This window comes from Rosa chinensis, chromosome 2 (genome assembly GCF_002994745.2).
Source record: "Rosa chinensis cultivar Old Blush chromosome 2, RchiOBHm-V2, whole genome shotgun sequence".
In the NCBI taxonomy this organism is placed as follows: Eukaryota; Viridiplantae; Streptophyta; class Magnoliopsida; order Rosales; family Rosaceae; genus Rosa; species Rosa chinensis.
The window spans coordinates 22,413,648-22,432,442 of NC_037089.1; the positions used below are offsets into that span (position 1 = coordinate 22,413,648).

At 37.3% G+C, this 18,795-nt stretch overlaps 2 protein-coding genes across 47 annotated transcripts; both read right to left on the reverse strand.

Annotated features, from left to right (window-relative positions):
• Positions 1-3,714: 3,714 nt before the first annotated feature.
• LOC112185892 (2-dehydro-3-deoxyphosphooctonate aldolase) lies at positions 3,715-8,892 on the reverse strand. 46 transcript variants are annotated; one of them, XM_040515359.1, is made up of 11 exons: positions 8,409-8,892; positions 8,160-8,273; positions 7,918-8,050; positions 7,779-7,844; positions 6,713-6,801; positions 6,454-6,495; positions 6,319-6,365; positions 5,299-5,395; positions 4,814-4,879; positions 4,642-4,705; positions 3,715-4,015 (listed from the first exon to the last, which is right to left on the reverse strand). In XM_040515359.1, the coding sequence occupies exons 5-11, from the start codon at positions 6,728-6,730 to the stop codon at positions 3,846-3,848; spliced, it is 504 nt and encodes a 167-aa protein (XP_040371293.1). In that variant the 5' UTR covers positions 6,731-6,801; positions 7,779-7,844; positions 7,918-8,050; positions 8,160-8,273; positions 8,409-8,892; the 3' UTR covers positions 3,715-3,845. The 46 variants fall into 46 exon arrangements, 27 of the variants coding, with proteins under 27 accessions (XP_040371293.1, XP_040371289.1, XP_040371291.1 ...); XM_040515355.1 differs by having other exon boundaries at positions 7,918-8,077; XM_040515357.1 differs by having other exon boundaries at positions 8,160-8,281.
• A 1,351-nt stretch (positions 8,893-10,243) lies between these two features.
• Positions 10,244-11,860, reverse strand: LOC112189500 (putative UDP-rhamnose:rhamnosyltransferase 1). The gene has a single exon (XM_024328841.2). The coding sequence runs from the start codon at positions 11,780-11,782 to the stop codon at positions 10,367-10,369; it is 1,416 nt and encodes a 471-aa protein (XP_024184609.1). The 5' UTR covers positions 11,783-11,860; the 3' UTR covers positions 10,244-10,366.
• Between the last annotated feature and the right edge of the window lie 6,935 nt (positions 11,861-18,795).

Consider the following 18,795-nt stretch of genomic DNA (forward strand, 5'->3'; position numbering starts at 1 on the left):
ACTTAATTCCTCTCAGACTACAAAAATCTTATCTCTTTCATTTGATAATTTGAACTAACCGAATTGAACCCACTGATGGGAGAGAGAAGATACTTGAGAGAGCGAATTGAACCCAGCGAATTGAACCCAACTTGAGAGAGTGAGGGAGAAGATAATTGAGAGAGTGAATTAAGCCCACCGAATTGAACCCAACTTGAGAGAGTGAGAGAGAAGAAGGTCAGTACTGACTATGGGGTATGAAGTTTTTGAGACTTAGATGAGTCTTCATAGAAGACTAAGAAAAGTTTTAGGGTTGAGGAGGGGGGAAGATGGAGTATGAGGTTTCATTCATCGGGAAGTAAAATTTTTGGCGCGCCAAATTTTTGTCTCATGGCGCCTTGTAGAGCTAGGTTAAGTTTGTTTGTAATTTTAACACCCAAATATTATATTAAAAAAATAAGTTGAAAAGTAAAAATGGCTACGGCAATTATAGCGAAGCAAGAATCAAGAAAAATGAAACTACGACATCTTTAATGCCGTCGCAATTGAATCATTTTTATGCCACGGCTCTCAATTGCCGTCGCAAACTTATTTCAATTTTGCGACAACTTGTTTCCCGTAGCAAATCTATGACCATTGGCGACGGAATTTTTGCGCCGACGCTAATTATTGTAGTCATTGGAATTGTTTTTTGTATTGTTTCTTGCAAACAATGATGCTTCTATAATGAATGATGTCATTTTAATTAGTCAATTTCTCTCCTTGCATCCCTCTCGGGTATGACAAGGGACATGCTCCTTTGATGATATCAAGCGACCCCTCTTGGGTGTAGTACTTAACTACTTAAGTCATGCATTTCAATCCGCTTAGGTATCTAACGCATTTACCTAAATGCATAAAGCTTAGAGATGAAGAAATTATGCAAACCAACCAAGCTTATCTCTAAGCACTACTAGAAAATTGGCTAATAGCCACCCTCCTTTGGATACACATTACTAACCATGCTATTTGAGTTGAGACATTACTAATCATTACTAATCATTTTTAGTATTCTTTACTCTATGGGTACTGATAACCATGACAAAACAAAAAATATAATCAACAAAATAATCTAATACACTTATTAAAGACAAAAATCTATATTCATTGCTAAATAAAAGACTAAATTAATGTATTATATTAAATATTCAGATAAGTATCTTATATATCCATACGGTTAAAGGTGTGAATAGGGATGGCAATGAGGCGGGTTGGGGATGGGGATCACAATATCATCCCCATCCCCGGGGTCATTCTTCACCCCCATCCCCACCCCAATCCCCAATAAAAATATATTGGGGATTCCCCGTCCCCATCCCCACTAGGGACTAAGCCTCCAAACCCGCCCCAAATCCCCAATAAGAGTTTAATGAATAAAATAACTTTTTTCTCATATTGCCTTTTTAAAAAGCAAAATCTACAACAAATAAAATCATAACATGATTAAATTCATAAATCATAATTCAGTGAGTGCAAAAGTCAAAACATCATTAAAGTAAAAGTGTAGCCATTAAAGTAAAGTAGTAAATGTATATATTTGTGATTTATATTATAAAAAATAAATTTATATATTTATATAAATTAAATATATGTATATATTATTGGGGCGGATTTGGAAATGGGGATCACAATATCATCCCCGCCCCATCCCCAATCTTAGATAGTGGGGATTGGGGATCCCCATCCCCATTCCCCATTTGACCCTAAACCCTAAACATTATCTAACAAATTATTTACATTTAATATATTTAAATTTACAATTAATTATCCCTTCCTTGCAGCCGTATTACACAAAATTATATATTTTTAATTTTTTTCTATTTAAAATATTATTAGAGCTTTTTGTATTAATAGATAAATAGAAAAAAGTTTTAATAACATTAACTCTTTCAGCCGTATTGCAGATTAATATCTTTGTAATTAATAGCTTTTTTTTAAAAAAAAATATTAATAACTTTTTCTTGTAGATAAAGTGTAGAGAGAGAGGGAGAGTTTTAATCCAATCCCAAATTTTTCTCTAACGCATTTAGTCTTTAATATCCAATTATGCATTAGATTCATTCAAAATATGGGGATAACCATCCCCATCTCTTCCTTTACCTCCTTGACTTAAGATTTTCATTTTCAGTATTCTTAGAGTTCTTTCTTCTTTCTTCTTCTTTCAATCTATTCTTTTTGCTTACTGAAGTTTCTTTTTGTTTTTGTTTTGCAGAGAAAAGCAAGCCTGGCTTCACTCGTTTTACTCAAAAGGAATTATGGAATCTCCTTCATCAACAGGTATTGGAACAAACTCAAACTCAAATTGAGTTAGCCATCTTCAGATATGAAAAATAATTATAAACGATTTTGAGCCAATTATTCACTTCAAATTGGATTGATCTATGTTGAATGTACAGAAACATCAGCAATGTTAATATCGAAGTGCAAGACAAGCATCGGCAGTGATCAACGATCAAATATCTTATGATCGAGATTAAGAGGTTCTAATGTACGGGGAGAAAATTGAAAGACTTTGTGTATCAGTTTTTGATCTCTCGTTCGTTGCTATCAGTTTTGGTTGCTTGATCAGTCCTTGCAATAGAAGAAAGGAGAGGAGGGAATGAGAGGATGTGATTTTCTAGAATTGGCGATTGAAAACTCTCTGCAGTATATATTTTGTGCATTTTGTATCAAGTATAAAAAAATACACAAAAATACGGTGAATAATGTTTGCTAAATATGAAATTAATACCAAAAAACAAAATCTGGAGACAAGCAATAAAAAAGGAAAAATAAAAAAAATAAAAAAGGAAGAATGGAAAAATGAAAAAAGAAAAAGGAAAAGAAAATAAAACTAATGCAATATTAAAAAAAGAAAAAATGGACACACCATAGTCATAAGCGTGGCTTTTGGTTAGTGGAGCCTGCAATAGAGAACACCCTTTTACTTTCCGTGGCTACACCATATCTAATGAGTTTTAGATACGGTTATCCATATCCTCTAGAGCAAAAGATACAGAAAAATAACAGTGTCCTATGAGGCTTATGCTAGTAGTGAAGTGATTGTAGTTCACAACCTTAACATGCACATATGATATGCTATCATGCTTCAAACAACCAAGATTAATTAAACCTTAATTATTTCTCATGTTATGGCAAATATTCATACCCAAATTGATTAAGTTTAAGCATAAACATTCAACTCTTGAACTAGCATGTTAAGGTGTTAAAGAAAAGTGCATCAAACATAATATTTACATCAAAGTCATACAAGATTGGCTCGGGCTTTCAACCCTAGCCCCAACAAACACTAGTACAAAAATTGAATCAGACGACGGCTAAAAACTGTCGTCTGATACGGAGCTAACTGTCGTATATCTCGCTGACGTCTGATGAAACATGATTTAGAGAACCGTCGTCTGAAGAACTCGGCATCCATGTCGACAGCATTAACTATTATGTGAACATTACTCAGACAACGGGCAACTTAAGAACCCGTTGTATGATTGTGATTTAGAAGTCGTTTTTTTTTTATAACCGTTGTGTGACTGTTATTCACGCAGCAGTTTTTTCATAGCATCTGTGATCTGTTTTGCATTCAGACGACAATTTTAATTTTGTGGCTATTGTAAATATTGTGTACATATGACAGTTTTGTGTGGTTATTGTTGTACTAAAAGAATGATTCAATGCATTATATATGCTGGATCGGAAGAGGAATCAAAAATGACCAAATTAACAGTAACTGATCAATATATAGAAAATGTTATAATCTACATCATGCATCAAAATAGATTGTGCAAAGCTAATCTTTTATACACGAAAGGAGTACGTCTAATAGTACTCTCCTAGCAATATACATCCAGAAATTTACTTAAGGAGTCTAGCTTTGCAAGCTTTGCTGCTCTCATGGCCTCATTGGAACAAAACCTTGCTTTATTGCATATAAACACTTCCTGACACCCAACCTTCGCAATGCCATCTTTTCCTGCTAAGTCTACCATACAGCTGAGCGAGTCTGTTCCAAAGAAGTAACAACAATAAGATGAATGTTTTTCAATCAACAGTACCAATCACTAAAGAAATAAAGTAATAGGTAATCCTAGATCAACAGTAGCAGATAATACTAACAAAGTTATAACCCATTACTTGGAAACTTGACAATGTTATAACTTTATGATTCGAAACACAAAGAGCCATTAGCACACCTTCAGAGAGTAACTTTTGGCAGAGAGAGCTCCAGTTTTAGCAACCAAGGATTGTCCAACTCTTCTAGTGGAACAGAGGGACAATGAATAACAATCACAATTAGAAAATTTTACACTTTTGAGAAGCAAATCAAAAGCAAATTACTGCATAGAGGAGTGACATATACACGTGCTGAGCATAAAAGTGGCTACGCATGAAAAGCTTACATTAACTGACAACAGACAAAGGATTGAAGTGTAGGACCCCAAGAAGCAAGAGGTAAGGCATAGAATTATGAACTAATTGAATCAAATGTAAGAGTTGGAGCGAAAGACAAGGAATTGAAATAGAAATTGAAAAGACAAAAAGTGTGGAAAGAGCATGCAATAGCAAAACCAGAGAGCGTCAAAGCAGGTGGAGCACGATAAAGTACACAGGGTTCAATATAAACTTAACCTGACGGCATAAAAATGCAGGAATCTGAATGATATCTGCAACTTAATTTGCCAACTTCTTCGCACTAGGAAAAGAAAACAACATTGATAAATGTGAGAAACAACTTATGATCAGTGCGAATTTTGCTTGCTGAACATGGGAATCTAAAAGATGAACAAGGATGCGAGCTCACCTGTATAAACTCGTGTACATTTGTAACTATAGGGAGGTCAAAAGCTATTTTAACCTTCTTAAGGATCTGAAAGTAAAAGGGTAAAATCAAGAGAAGTGATCACACCAGAAAAATAAAATAATAAATTTACGATCTCTGTAGATAATTAAATGTACGTATCCAGTTACTATAACAAGAGAAAATCTACTTCAGAAAAATTTGGCCATGATTTTTGTATGTCTTGGTAGTATTGCAGCTGAGCTATTACAAGCTTAAATAGATCACTAAATGTCATGAGAGAACTTTAAAGGGCAATAACACATGAACAAACCATGATGGGAAACTGATCATGGATACTGAATTCGAAGCCTCAAAATCCAATTGTAGCTAATAATCTATATGAATTTACTGATATCTAGCATATTCTCTATGTTTATTTGCATAGCAAAAAATGCAAGTTGTATCTTAAAATGAATGACAACAAACGCTGCCTATCAGTTTATCACCTTTAACCCTTCAACCATGCCAGGGCCCCGGAATGATTTTGAGGTTGTACGGTTAGCTTTGTCAAAGCTTGACTTGAACACCAGTGGCAATCCAACTCTATAATATTGGAAAATAGATTGTCTATCTTAGCAAAAACCATCAAGATAGATTATGAATACACTCTTATGTTAGCACATAGAAGATACATAGTAATCTCTTTACTTTTCTTACTTTTCTCAATATAATCAAACTGGAGAGGACAGAGTTCTCCCTTAAGCGTTAGAATAATTGGTCGAGTTTGACCTTCTCCTTGCTCTTAAAACTAAGATTATAAAAAACACTCTAACTGAAAATGCAACTCGTATGAAACCAGATAAAACAAATAGAGAGACATGACCTTCTACTCCATAGAACCTATATATTGAAGCCTATTTTCTTCAACCCCATCATCTTTTATACCAAAATAAAAATTAACCAAACTCATTTTCTTGAGCTAGTGTCTCAGAGTTCCAAAGAAAAGAAGCATACTTTGTCGCAATAATCTTTATGTGCTTGGCCATCCGGAAAATTTGCTCCTCGGATTCAATCACATTCGGACCCGCTAATAAGAAAAACGGTTCTACAGGCGTTGAGATCGAACCAAAAAAAAAGCGAAGTAGGACCAATCAAACCCGCTATTAGGACCTTATTGCAATGAATGTTCTTATGTTTTCATTATTGACATATGCATACTCAACCAGTAGAAATTTTTACAACTAATGAAACATAGTGGGTTTACTTCCTCCAATGACTATCAGTACAAATAAAATTTGCAATGAATCTTTGGCCTACAATGGAGCAATTGGATATTAAAGCTGACCAACTGAAATAGAAGAAGGCTTAAACTGAGATTATGTAGAGCCATATTATCAGAGCTTTCAAACGTTTCAAGTAATAGTTATGTATTTTCACTTTCCTCCTTGACAAACAATTTCATCGATATTAAAGCTATTACATGAAAACTGCATGGTACATTATCTTTTGGAAAGAAAGGGACTCACTTGACTTTGGAGCAGATTTGTTTCTCTTGAGATGAGCTGCTGCAATGCTGAATTGCTGATACTTTCAGTATATGCAGGTATCAATCTTGCTAAACTAACAAAACTAATTAAGACTAACATTGTGCAATTATCAACCTCCTGATAGCTTCTTATCCTTCCACAGGAAAACATCAGCCACTGCGTCATACAGTTCATGTCATTAGACAACAAAATTCAAATTCTTTGCAATACAATAGGTGATGAAAAATAAACCAAGGTAAATAAATAGGTTCAGCAACTATAAATAACTAGAAAATATACAAGCCATGCTCATAAAGATTGTGTACAATAATTAGGTTCAAAGCCTTGGTTCGATTAAAGAAACTGAAAAACCTATTATGAACTTGTAACCCACCATCAGTCCTAATAACATGTCTCCCTTAGAATAAATCACTCAATTAGACACTGAGGAATAGCTAGAGCTTCTCCATGTGTGGGCTTATTCTGAAAAGAAAACATTGATCAGAATGTTTTGATCAGAATGCATAGAAAACACTGGTTTGTAGTCACTTTTGAACAAAGACAAAACCTTTTCTAAACCTTTCAAACTGAAGTCAAGTTTCAGGGCATGCTTTGCATGTCTAATTTGACTCACTAAAGATCGAGGACAGAAAAATAAGTGTAAAGGTTCTCAAATCAATTGCTTGCAACAATAAGCTGCAAGTTTGAGAAAATTTCAGAAAACTGGTAACAAGAAAGAAAATTTCACCAACAATTAGTCTTTCAGTGATTTCAAGCAAAACTTTCCAGATTTGAAGTAGACATGCAAAGCTCCTATTTTGCAAAGTTTCATGCAAATCGAAGTTCAAATGAAGGGTCAAACAGGAATCTATAGCTTAAACGCTGATTCTGCAGAAATCCTGAAACAGTGCAGCAACTTCAAAATAGCACAAGTAACTCAATTTAACTCCGTTTTTTGTGAAACAAAGCTCAAAATGACCATTGAAGAGTCTACTTTAAGCTATCAAAAACTGAGAGTAAAACAAGGAGTATAGATTTTTCGAAAATCATGGAACAGCCAACTGGTTCAGCTTGGGTGTTGTGTTTGAGGCATAACATCAAACACATGGAGTGCAGTAACTGATCTTTGATCTTTTCCAGTCCTATCCATCCTAATGGGTTTACCAAAATGTAATAATCAAAAGTGCATTCCATTACAACCTTGAATAGCTTTAAGAGATGGAATTTAACTGAAAATAGAAGTTCTTACCAAAAGAAAGTAGATTTCTGGTATTGAAGCAAAATAGAGAGAAGCTCAGTGGTTTGAAATCTCAAAGTCCTCCATTTTTTATGTCATAGTGAAATATGTGAATTAGAGGATGTTTACAAGACATGAAAAGCAATAGAAGACCTGGAGCTACAAAATTAGAAAAGTGCAGAAGCATATTTGATCAACCACAAGAACAATGAAAGAATCTTACTTTAGCTTCTTTCTCCACACCTTATTCTTGTATCCAGTGGCAAGTCTCTTGAGCATCGAGAGATACCTAAGAAATCCTACCATATTTCAAGATTAGCATCACAAAAAAAAAAAAAAAATTAAATTGAACAAATCCTAACCATTTCTGCAAAATCAGAGGTACCCATGACTGCAAGGACGTGAAGAAATTGAAAAGTGGAACAAGAATGAGAGAAGAAGAGCAAAGAATTTTAGCAGAAGGCGAGTTCCAAGGTTTCACTATTCCAGAAGTTGCTGCAAGGAGACTAAGGTTTGAGGCAACTGAATCGAGCGAGCTATGCTTTTAGTACATGAAACATAGAAAACGTCAAATCCAAACAAAGATGTTTCACAAAGTGCTTACCACAGATCTGAAAACAATGCGAAGTATCTCTAGATCCAACTCTAATAGAGAGAGTGCGAAACGGATAAAGATTTAGAGGAGCCTAGCCACAAATCTGAAAACGATGTTGGAGCCCTACAAGTCTACCACAGATAACTCAGAAAGGACCTCGGCATCAAGAGAGAGAGAGAGGCAGAGCTACGGTAAATGGAGAGGTGTGAATTGAGTCCTTTTGAATAAACACCAAGTACACAACTAAACCTAGATTACCTGAATGACCCGTGTCAAACTGTCAATGACCAGAGGCATGAACCCTTATCTTCCCAAGTACTCGAACTGAATGCCGTAATCTCGCCATAGCTCAGCTTCTTCAAACCTGGAGCTCTGACAACGACGGGAACCAGCTGTATGTGTACTCGCTTCACCTTCCCGGTGTTGGGCTTGTGGGTCTGATTCCACCCAACACGCTCGGCCGGCTGAGTCAGCTCCGAGTTCTGAGTCTTCGCAGATTTCGCCAATAGTGCTTCCCTCCAAGGAAATTGGCTTGATCTCAGTTCTAACAACTTCACCAGCTCAATCCCATTCGCGGTCAACAATCTCACGCAGAGAGATGAGATTGGTTAGAGAGAGAATGAGGGTTTTGGTTTTGGGTCTGTTGAGACTTGAGAGTGAGGTGAGGTCGAGAGTGAGGCGCTGTCGAGAGGGGGTTTTGGTTTTGGGTCAGTTTTGTTATTTTTTTTTGCTTAAGTGCTAGGGTTTCAGCTAGGTTTGTGAGGCCCTATTAAGTTGGACAAGGACTCACACAACAGATTTGTGTAAGAATGCTCTGAATGTAGCCATTTAAATTTGGGGTTTGTCTCATATCAATATAACTCCTGACTTTTGGGGAGTTGGAGAAAAATGGTGGTGGGAAATCTCCCTCATTTCTGTCAAACTTTTGATCAGACCACAGTTATATCATTTCTCATCGTATGATCAATACATGTTGGACAAAATTTGGGGTTTCATATGGGGTTTAGCACCACTTACATGGTGAGAAACTTGGCGCTCAATTTTTTTAAGGGACACACAACAGTTTTTATCTTAAATATCTTCTGAACTAATTTCTAAGTTCCTATCAGACTAGTCGCTCTTACAAAAAACGACGTTTGAAAAAAAAAAAAATTCAATCACACGACAGATAATTGCATAGCGTCGTCTGAGAGGTGTCGTCTGATTTGATTTTTGTAGTAGTGAAACTAACTACTCACTCATAATCAAATACATAAGCTCCAACATGTTTATGAGCATCAAACTAAAAAGAAGGGATAGAGAAGTGACTAGTGATGATCAAATTGAGGATGGTGTAGATGAACTCATGGAAGTTTTGTCATGGTGATGATGATTCCTCAAGTGATGCTAGAATCCTCTCCTTCTTCTTCAAAGATGGATGATGGAATATGAGATATAGAAATAATCAAGTGGTGAAATGGTGGAATTGTGAAGCTTTATGTATATGAAATAGAATGGGTAAATAGAAAAGATGATGAATTTGGTGGCGGTGATAGTGCATTTATTTTCAGCAGTCAGATTCATTTGTCCCTCATAGTCCCTTAAAAACTATATATAAGGAAAAGTCTTCTTCTAATATAAGGAAAAGTCTATTATATATATCAACATATTTGTACATCAAGAAAACTAACTTTCTACAACACTAGATCGACTAGCTTCCTACAGTTGTGGATGAGCTCAAGATCAGGTTGAGTTAGTCTATCAACAAATCAAGCCAGTCTACTTCTATATCTACTTAATAATATCGACATTAATATGCTATAGACAAACCCATAATGTAAATAGAAAAGTTTTGAAGTAATGAAAAGAATATATAATGAGATGGAATGAAGATACGCATGTAATCAATTTCTCTGTGCTCTCTCTAATGTTCTCTTTATTAACTAACACAACTCTAATTTATTGATCAAACTCTTTTGCTCCCTTATCTATCTATCTATCTATAAAGTCAAGGCAAGATTTTTTGTGTCAAAAAGCGACACCAAATGTGAGTTGCCTGTAATGCATTTCTGAATAAAAAATAAGAACTTATTAGGAATCATTCAAAAAGATTATTATGGTAAAACGAAAAACCAAATAACATAGATTAATAGAAAAAAGTTGAAGAAGTTGGTGCAACAAAGTTTTCACGTTTTTTCTGTTTTCAATAATAACAGTTGTTTCGCAAGGTCATGAGGCTAGTGTTTTTCTAAATAGTCTAAGCATGTGTCCAAGTATCTTTCTTGAAGCTCTCTGTCTCTGAATGTTGCACTAAATTCCTTAGCCCCATCCCTATAAGCCATCCCATCCTTATCCACCATAACTAATTTCAGTGAGTTGGCCACCGAATCCCTCGTAAACGATCCACTCTGTTCGTCTCTTGGTACCTCAATTCCAACCTTCTTGTCCCAAAGCCTAGCATTTAGCCCTTGGTCATATAAGAATGGAAACATCATAAGAGGATGTCCATAATAGAGTCCCTCTATGAGTGAACTCCAACCGCAGTGAGTCAAGAAACCGCCAATTGACTTGTGAGCCAAGATTTTGGGCTGAGGTGCCCAAGTTCTCCAAACAAGCCCCCGTCCCTCGGTTCGATCTTCAAGGCCATCTGGTAGCTTGATCTCCAAGTTACCATCCCCTGAACCACTTGGTAATTTCCTCAATACCCAAAAGAAAGGCAACCCAGAAAGTTCCAATCCCAGAGCCAATTCTGTGAAGTCTTCTTGACTTGGATTCACTTCAGTTCCTAACGCAACATAGACAGCAGTCCCCTTCTCTTGCTTGTTCAACCAGTCATCAATTATAGACCAGCTCTTATCCTCCTTGTCTTCATCAGATTGCTCTACTATTGGTGGCAACAACCCCACCGGAAGCACTAAAGGTGCTGGAAGAATATCCTGAGCCAAATCCAGCCACTCACCCTCGATCTCTTTGCAACTTCGAACTAAATAGAGTTCACAATCTTTGGTCGTGAACTCCAAGCGTAACGAATCCGAAAAGCCAGAAGGGTTTTGTACAGTAGCCTCGAAAATTTTCTTGGATTCGAAAGGCTTAAAAGCCAATTTGGAATTACGAAAAGGAACCCACTCGGGCGGGACAGTGAAATCTTCTGGCCGTGTTCGAGGAGCATAGCGATCTTTTACATCAGGTGCTGTTGGCCCCAAGAAGCATACAGTGGCAGCGTTGAGGGTGCTGAAATAGGCTCGTGATATGCCTAGCTTAGTAGCTATTGGGGGCAACCAGTGAGGGGAATAATCATGAATAATCCAATCTGGAGTATGAGATTCTAGGAATTCAGAAATACCAGCTTCAAGTCCATCATGTGCTAGCTTGAGGTATGGGATAATGTGGTATGGGACATCCATGCTGGCTTCTGCGTTTTCTGGGAGGTTTTCGACCTGTGGAAGTGGGAGTTGGACTAAATTTATCAAAGGGGTTAAGTTTGTAGGAATTTTGGGGAGGCGTTGGATGTTTCTTGGGGTGGAGATGAAGGAAACCTTATGCCCTCTTCGAGCTATGCACTTTGCAACCTCAAGAAATGGTATTATGTGACCAAAGGCTAGCCATGGAAACAAGGCTATGTGAAGTTTCTTGGGATCAGTGGTGGAGCTCATGGTGATGAGTTGTGGGGTGGTTTGGCCGCGCACATCATGCTATCAATCTTCTTGAGCAGGCAAAACGGTTAGATTTGGAATTGACATATGCTACAATACAAGCAAATAAACTGTCCTCTTCAAGCATTAGTTTATGGATAACGGACCAGGTCGTACTCCTAGGACTTAATTGAACAATGGACGAGGTCATAATTTTCGGCCTAACAAGATAAAGGTCAATTCCATTTTTTGGTTTTCTGAGTTCTGCTCGATATCAGTTTTGGTCGTCTTTGTGTTTGAATTCCACAATTTTTATCATCCGTACTGAACTCCTAGGCTTTTGATTTTCTGTCCATTTCCAAACATTTTTATCTATATAATATGAAGAAATGATCAAAATTCAAAACTGAAATTTACATGTAAATCAATTAATCATGCTTGACATGCATTCAAGAAAGACTAGCTAGGTGAAGAGCAAAGCAATTGTACATTTTGAATTCAGTGTTACCTTTTTGTGTAATCCAAAGGTAGTCAACGTATATAATTTTCAATATCATGCATGTTAGGTGCAACAAAGTAGTCAATGATTCAACTCTCCTGAAGCTTTCATAAATACACTTGTTTAATGATAACGATATCAGTACGACAGCCTTCAAAACTTCCAGGTACAGTTATCGACATAGACCAAGCAAAGGGGAAAGAACCAAAAATTGGTATCATCAAAAGTAAAAGGAAATAAACAAAATGCCTGCAGTAGTCGTAATCGATCGATGTCATCAGCCGCACTGCTGCTGACAGATTTGACCGGTTCACAAAACAGATAACTTCCTTAAACCAGATCGCTATCGAGTCAACAATAATTTCTAGCTCTTGGATTTTAGTTGTAAGTGTGTTGCTAAATGTCGTTTACCTAAATAAGGATCCATGTGGCAGATTCATATTTTGTGTGAGTTTCACTCTAGAAGCTTCTTGTTGATAATAATATATGGATTCTCATTGCTACATCACGTTTTCACGATATAAAAAAAATATGGGCATCACATACCGTAAATATCAGTTTTGAGACCTTGAGTAATTATGATGCATTGCAATGAAATTGCAACTTATATAATGCTCTAAGGTGCATGGAATAAACCTAGGATTTCGAAAACTTCCCTTCCCCTGAAAGTTCCGGTCCCCCGATTGCGAGAGATAGGTTATCGATCTTCAGTTTCAGTCTTTCAGAGCAGTGAAAATTGCCTTCGATCACATTATATATTGCTAGCAATTAGGACCGAAAGTAGAGAGCAACAATACTTGAACAACTGTTGTTCAAGAACTTGAAAAGCTGTGGAAAATGGAATGTGAACAGATTAACATCAGAACTTTAGAATGGGAAAGATCTTTTGGAATGATAAATCACACACCCTGAAGAAGAGTACCAAACACCCGGCAGAGTAGCAGACTCCCTCGTTCTTCTAAGATGAAGAATACCAAGCTTTGTCAATATCACCTCGATTTTTTTTTTTTTAAATAATTTAAATAGATGTTTCTTCGACAGCCGATTTGGTTAGAGATGACAAAAATCTCCATCGGGTAGGGTACCCATCGGGCATTCGACCCTAATGGAGAGAAATTTGGGTGAAATCGGGTAACGGGGATGGGGATCCCCAGTATTCAAATTCTGAAATCGGGTACGGGCGGGGATGGTATTTTGATCCCCATCTCCATACCCACCTAATAAGAATTATCTGAAATAATATATATATATATATATATATATATTATATTATTATTTATAAATCTCTTATATAATTAAGTCAATTCTTGAGGGAATGGTGAAATTTTTGAACTACCATATATGCCCTCATATAATACAAATATTAATAAAAAAAATTATTTCTATACGAGGATAAGATAGTCAATTAACTATATCATATTTGAAAAAATTGTAATACATTCCATGAAAAAAGGAGAATGTTCCATAAAATTAAGAGAGAAATTGCTGTAACTTTTTTAATTAAAAAAAATAAAATAAACAAAAGCCAATTGACATGTGCAGAGCACATGTTAAAGGGCTAGTAAATATTTATGTAAATTTCATCTTTTTGTCAATATTTAATTAATAAATATGTTAAAAAAAAATTCTTTTTATAAAAGATCTTTATCAACATGTCAATTTTCCTTGATTGAAATAAGAAATTTATTTTATTTTGATGTTTGATTTTAACTTCATATTTTACAATTCATAATTATTTGTATGAATTTTTATATAATAAATTAGTAATATTGTTAACGGGGATTAGGGCGGGTACAGAGACCTAATCCCCAATGGGGATGGGGACAGGGAATCCCCAGTATCTTATTACCGGGATTGGGGAGGGTAAGAGGATGAGGAATGAAATCGGGTATGGATAGAGGTGGCAAACGGGCCGGCCCGGCCCATTTTAAGAGGGCCTAGTCGTGCTTCGTGCCGTGCTTGGGCCGGCACATTTATTATCGTGCCGGGCTCGTACCGGCCCATTTAAATAAACATTAAGCCCGGCCCGGCCCATGGCCTGAGCCCATACCGTGCTTGGCCGTGCTCGTGCCCGGTTAATAACGGGCCGTGCTCGTGCCTACCCACTATAAAGCATGATTTTAAAATCTTAATTTGAACAAATAAAAATTACATTTATTTAACTATTTAGAAAATTAAAATAAATTAAGTTCTACAACGTTTTTCTTAATCTTAGCTTTTTAAGATTAGATTTCTAATAATTTTTTATATTCCACTGTAAGAAGAAAAAACTCAAAATATATTGTTTTTAGTATATTATTGTGAGATTAATCTTTATTAATATAATGAGGATTTAGTATCTATTATTCTTTCCTTCATTCTATAGTTGTATTATTATGAAATTAGTCTTTATTAATAAACATATATTTAATATTTAGAAAAAAATACTTATGTCAAAACAAAGATATAATGTTTTGTTTCATTATTTTGACAATATAAAAGAAAGCATTGGTGGAATTGTCATGAGATTTTAAATAAAAATGTCTCATATTCAAATCTCATCATTGTAGTTTTTTTAATATTTTTAAAAACAAAATGAAATTTTGTGTTTGTAACGGGCCGGCCCACAATATATCGTGCTCGGGCCGGGCCGGGCCACTAACGGGCTTGGGCTGTGCCGGGCCGCTTTTAACCGTGCCGTGCTAGTGCTTAGTGGCCCGTTTGCCACCTCTAGGTATGGGCATGGTAATTTAATCCCCTTACCCTACCCTCCCCACTGCCATCCCTAGATTTGGGGTGACTGGCACCCACCCACAATCTCGAAAAAAAGGAGCCATCACAATAGGGAACCCACCGCCCGTCCCTCTATTTTCTTTTATTAATAAAAGAAAAGAAAGAACAAGAAGAGAGAGGGGGACAAGAACCAAAACCTCTCTGAGAACAAAATGAAATAAAGCTAGCTAAAATAGTCACAAACTGATGCATAGAAGAAGAGCATATGTATGTGACCACGCAACAACCACTTCTATGGAACACACATATCATGTTGGAGACGAAAAATCCTATATTGGAAAAGTGACAAATAAAATATAACTTATAAGTTGATGGATCTCACATAATTGTATCGAGACCTTTTGTGATTAAAACCCAACACCTAACAGGCGGTTAAGTTGAGACAGTATCGGTACAATGGTGGACCACGGGCCACGCTTGTCGCTGTTTAACATGGTATCAAAGCGGATCCTTCTCCAATTGCGTCTCCACGTAGGCACGTATCATGAGCCCAAATTGGGGTTCCTTGTATTGCCATCGAAATTACCAAGTGTCCAATGTGGGCCTTGGATTGTATTGACCAAGTCTCCAATATGAGACTTGTGTCCCAATTCCCAATGTAGAAATTGGATTAATTAATTTCACGTGCAGACCTAGAGTTAGGTTGCACGTGAGGGGGCGTGTTGGAGAGGAAATATCCCACATTGAAAAAGTGACAAATAAAATATAACTTATAAGTGGGTGGATCTCACCCAATTGTACCGAGGCTTTTTGTGATTAAAACCCAACAGTAGTTAAGTTGGGACAGTATCGGTACAATGGTGGACCACGGGCCACGCTTGTCACTGTTTAACATATCATGCCTCAGCAACCATGCAGCAAAAACCACCATAACCTAAGCCCACCTTTGCATCAAATCTATCAAGCACATTAGAATTAGCTAATACGGAAATTCGATAAACCTTGCAGATTGTGAATAAAGGCAGCTAAAGCACAAGGAGGGAAAGAGTCCCACCAATAATGCCCCTCATGATCCACCCTATAGTTAGCTACTTGATTCCCTTCTAGATAAATATGTGAAAATCGAATCTGCATAGAGGAGAGAATAGCACAACAACTGACCCAATCAACACTTAGACGCCAAGGGACTGAGCAATTTTTTTTGACAAGAAAGTGAATTTCTACTGCTCAATCACACTCAATCCAAAAAGAAGTCTATCCGGTGAGATCAATGAATTAAAAAACACGCCTGAGGCTTCAAAAGCAGAAATCATCCCCTAAATTGAGTGAGTTTCGACGACAAGACAACTAGGCTTCTAAGGCGGCGACCAAGGCGTGAAAGGCGACGCGTGACGATCCCAAGGCATACCCGCACTGTTTTTTTTTTTTTGGGGTCTTTTTCCGAGAAGAAGCCGTTTTTGGTTTTTGAGGTTTAAAGACCTATCTAGGTAACGACATTGAGCAGAGGACGTCGTTCGACTCTCCGTTTCAGCCTTCGCACTTCCAAAGTTCCAAAAGGCAGCAAGCTGATGCAAATCTCTGAGAACCCGTTAGCTTTCTCAAGGATTTGGCTGTAAAGGAGACTATTTTCGTACTTGGAGTTCAAGTTGCAGACTTGGAGTTCGATTTGCAGACTTGGAGTTCGATTTGCAGACTTGGAGTTCGATTCGCAGACTTGGAGTTGGAATATGCCCAGTATAGTTTACACTATCCTAGAATATTGTCAAAGATGCATCTTTAGGTTTCTCGAATTAGTAGTTCTGTTGGGTTCCTTGCCTCTCTTGCTCCCAGGTTATGGTTAGTTCCAATTTTCCTCTCCTTCTATTTCTATAATGAATTAATGAGTGCTACTTCAGTTATTGTGAATGCGTTTCTTGAATCAGATGGTGGCAGGTATTGTGAATTTGTGATGTCAAGGATACTCATGTTCAGATTCAATCAGTTTTCTGTCCTGTCCTTTACTACTTTTAGCAACCGATCATACATGCATGGAAATTGGTTTGGTTCGGTACTAATTAAAGTCGAGTATTATTTTCTCTGTAGATGTGTAGAAGCGGCGAATTTGAATTTCATCATCATGATTATCCTTCATTCATTCTGCAATTGTGAATTAGGATATAGTAGAATCCATCTCAATGGATATAGCAGTTACATTCAAGCCAGTAGCTAAGTTCAAGAGAAAATAGAGACCCCATAATTCTGTATTAATAACTTGGCCAGCAGGTTAGCAGCAGACCTGCCACGAATGATACCACCAGGGCACCAAGCCCAACTTTAGTGAGCTAGAAGAACGATTATCACTGAAGTTCAGGTTACCAGTATAACAGGAAGCTTTTGTGTGAAGGAGAGTGATAAACCAATCACTAAGTTCAGGTTACCAGTTCGTTTAAGCCAAGCATTGAATGGTGATGGTGTATTACTTGTATTGTGGTTCATCTTTGCTTAATAATCTTGACATATTCTTGGTAGTTTGTCCCTATTAAGTACTGAAATGCTATGTGTAGTGCATGCACAATGAGTTCTAGTACTAGTAGAACAACAAAGGAAAGTCATGCTTGGAGAGGGACAAATAATGACATATATATGGATCGTTTATGTTAATGTTTGGATCCGTGGGGATCTTATTAACTTAAAAGAGAGAGAGAGAGAGAGAGAGAGAGAGAGTGACACAAGAAGTACAGTGATTCGTCTCCCGCCTTAGCAGGAGACTAAGTCTACTTGAAAGTTTAACTATATGTGTTGGGCCTTGCGGCCCAAGAGGATTACATGAGATGTAATGGGATGGCTTCTAAGTGTGAGGAGGGGTCCCTTTTATAGGTAAGGGAATCCCTCTCATTTTCATTTTCTTCAATGTGGTACAAAGAGTCCCATTTGTAGTCTTCAAAGCATGTTGTGAAGGCAAGTTGGTAAGGCCGGGAAGGCTTCCTGGCGAGGTCTTGGCCTTCTCCGACCACCACAGGGTAGGTTGTATGTCGAGCTATGGCATGCATGTCGGTTGGGTCCCACCATGGCTCGTGGGTCCCCTAAGAAAGTGTTACTTATGCTTGGTGATGTAGAGAATAGCCTTGCTAGTAGAGGTATCTATAAGTCTCTGAAGTCCCCAGGTAAGAGGAGCTTCTTGGTTGGGGAGTTATAAACATGATGTCATCAAGCATAAATGACGTCCGGGCGGCGCCCAGCCTCTATAAGTCCCCAAACTCCGTAAGCAAGAACAGACTCTTAACCTGTAAAACAAAGATAGAGGCGTGCGCATGTAGAATGCTTGTTGTATTGGGCAACGTATGTGAGTTGCGCGGATATGCATTGGCATATACGAATGTACGATGTGCATGATACATGTTGATGTATATATGTGAATGACTCCGAGTATGATCGGTTATGATGTATAAACTCGAGAAAGCGTATGGCTGTGTGAATATATCATGAATAAGCATATGAATTGCATATGATGCGCGTGGTGCTCGCAAGAAAACTAACGAGTCGAGTTGACAAGGTTACACTCCGTGTAAGTTGCATAAGTGCCATGAAGGCAAGCGTTTGTAATTCGTGAACGATGAACACGCGGAAGCTTGTGTTCGTTTGGTTCTCGCTCGTATTAATGGAACTCGAAAGGAATTCGATTTGTGGCAAACGACAAATTGTAGAAGAATTCAATGTTCCATTAATGTGTATTATGTTGACAGGATGTGAGTGTAAAGCTTGGGAATGCCGGAAGGCAAGAGCGTGCAAGCTCGGGGGTGCCGGGAAGGCATGAGCAGGAAGCTCGAGGTTGTCGGGAAGGCAT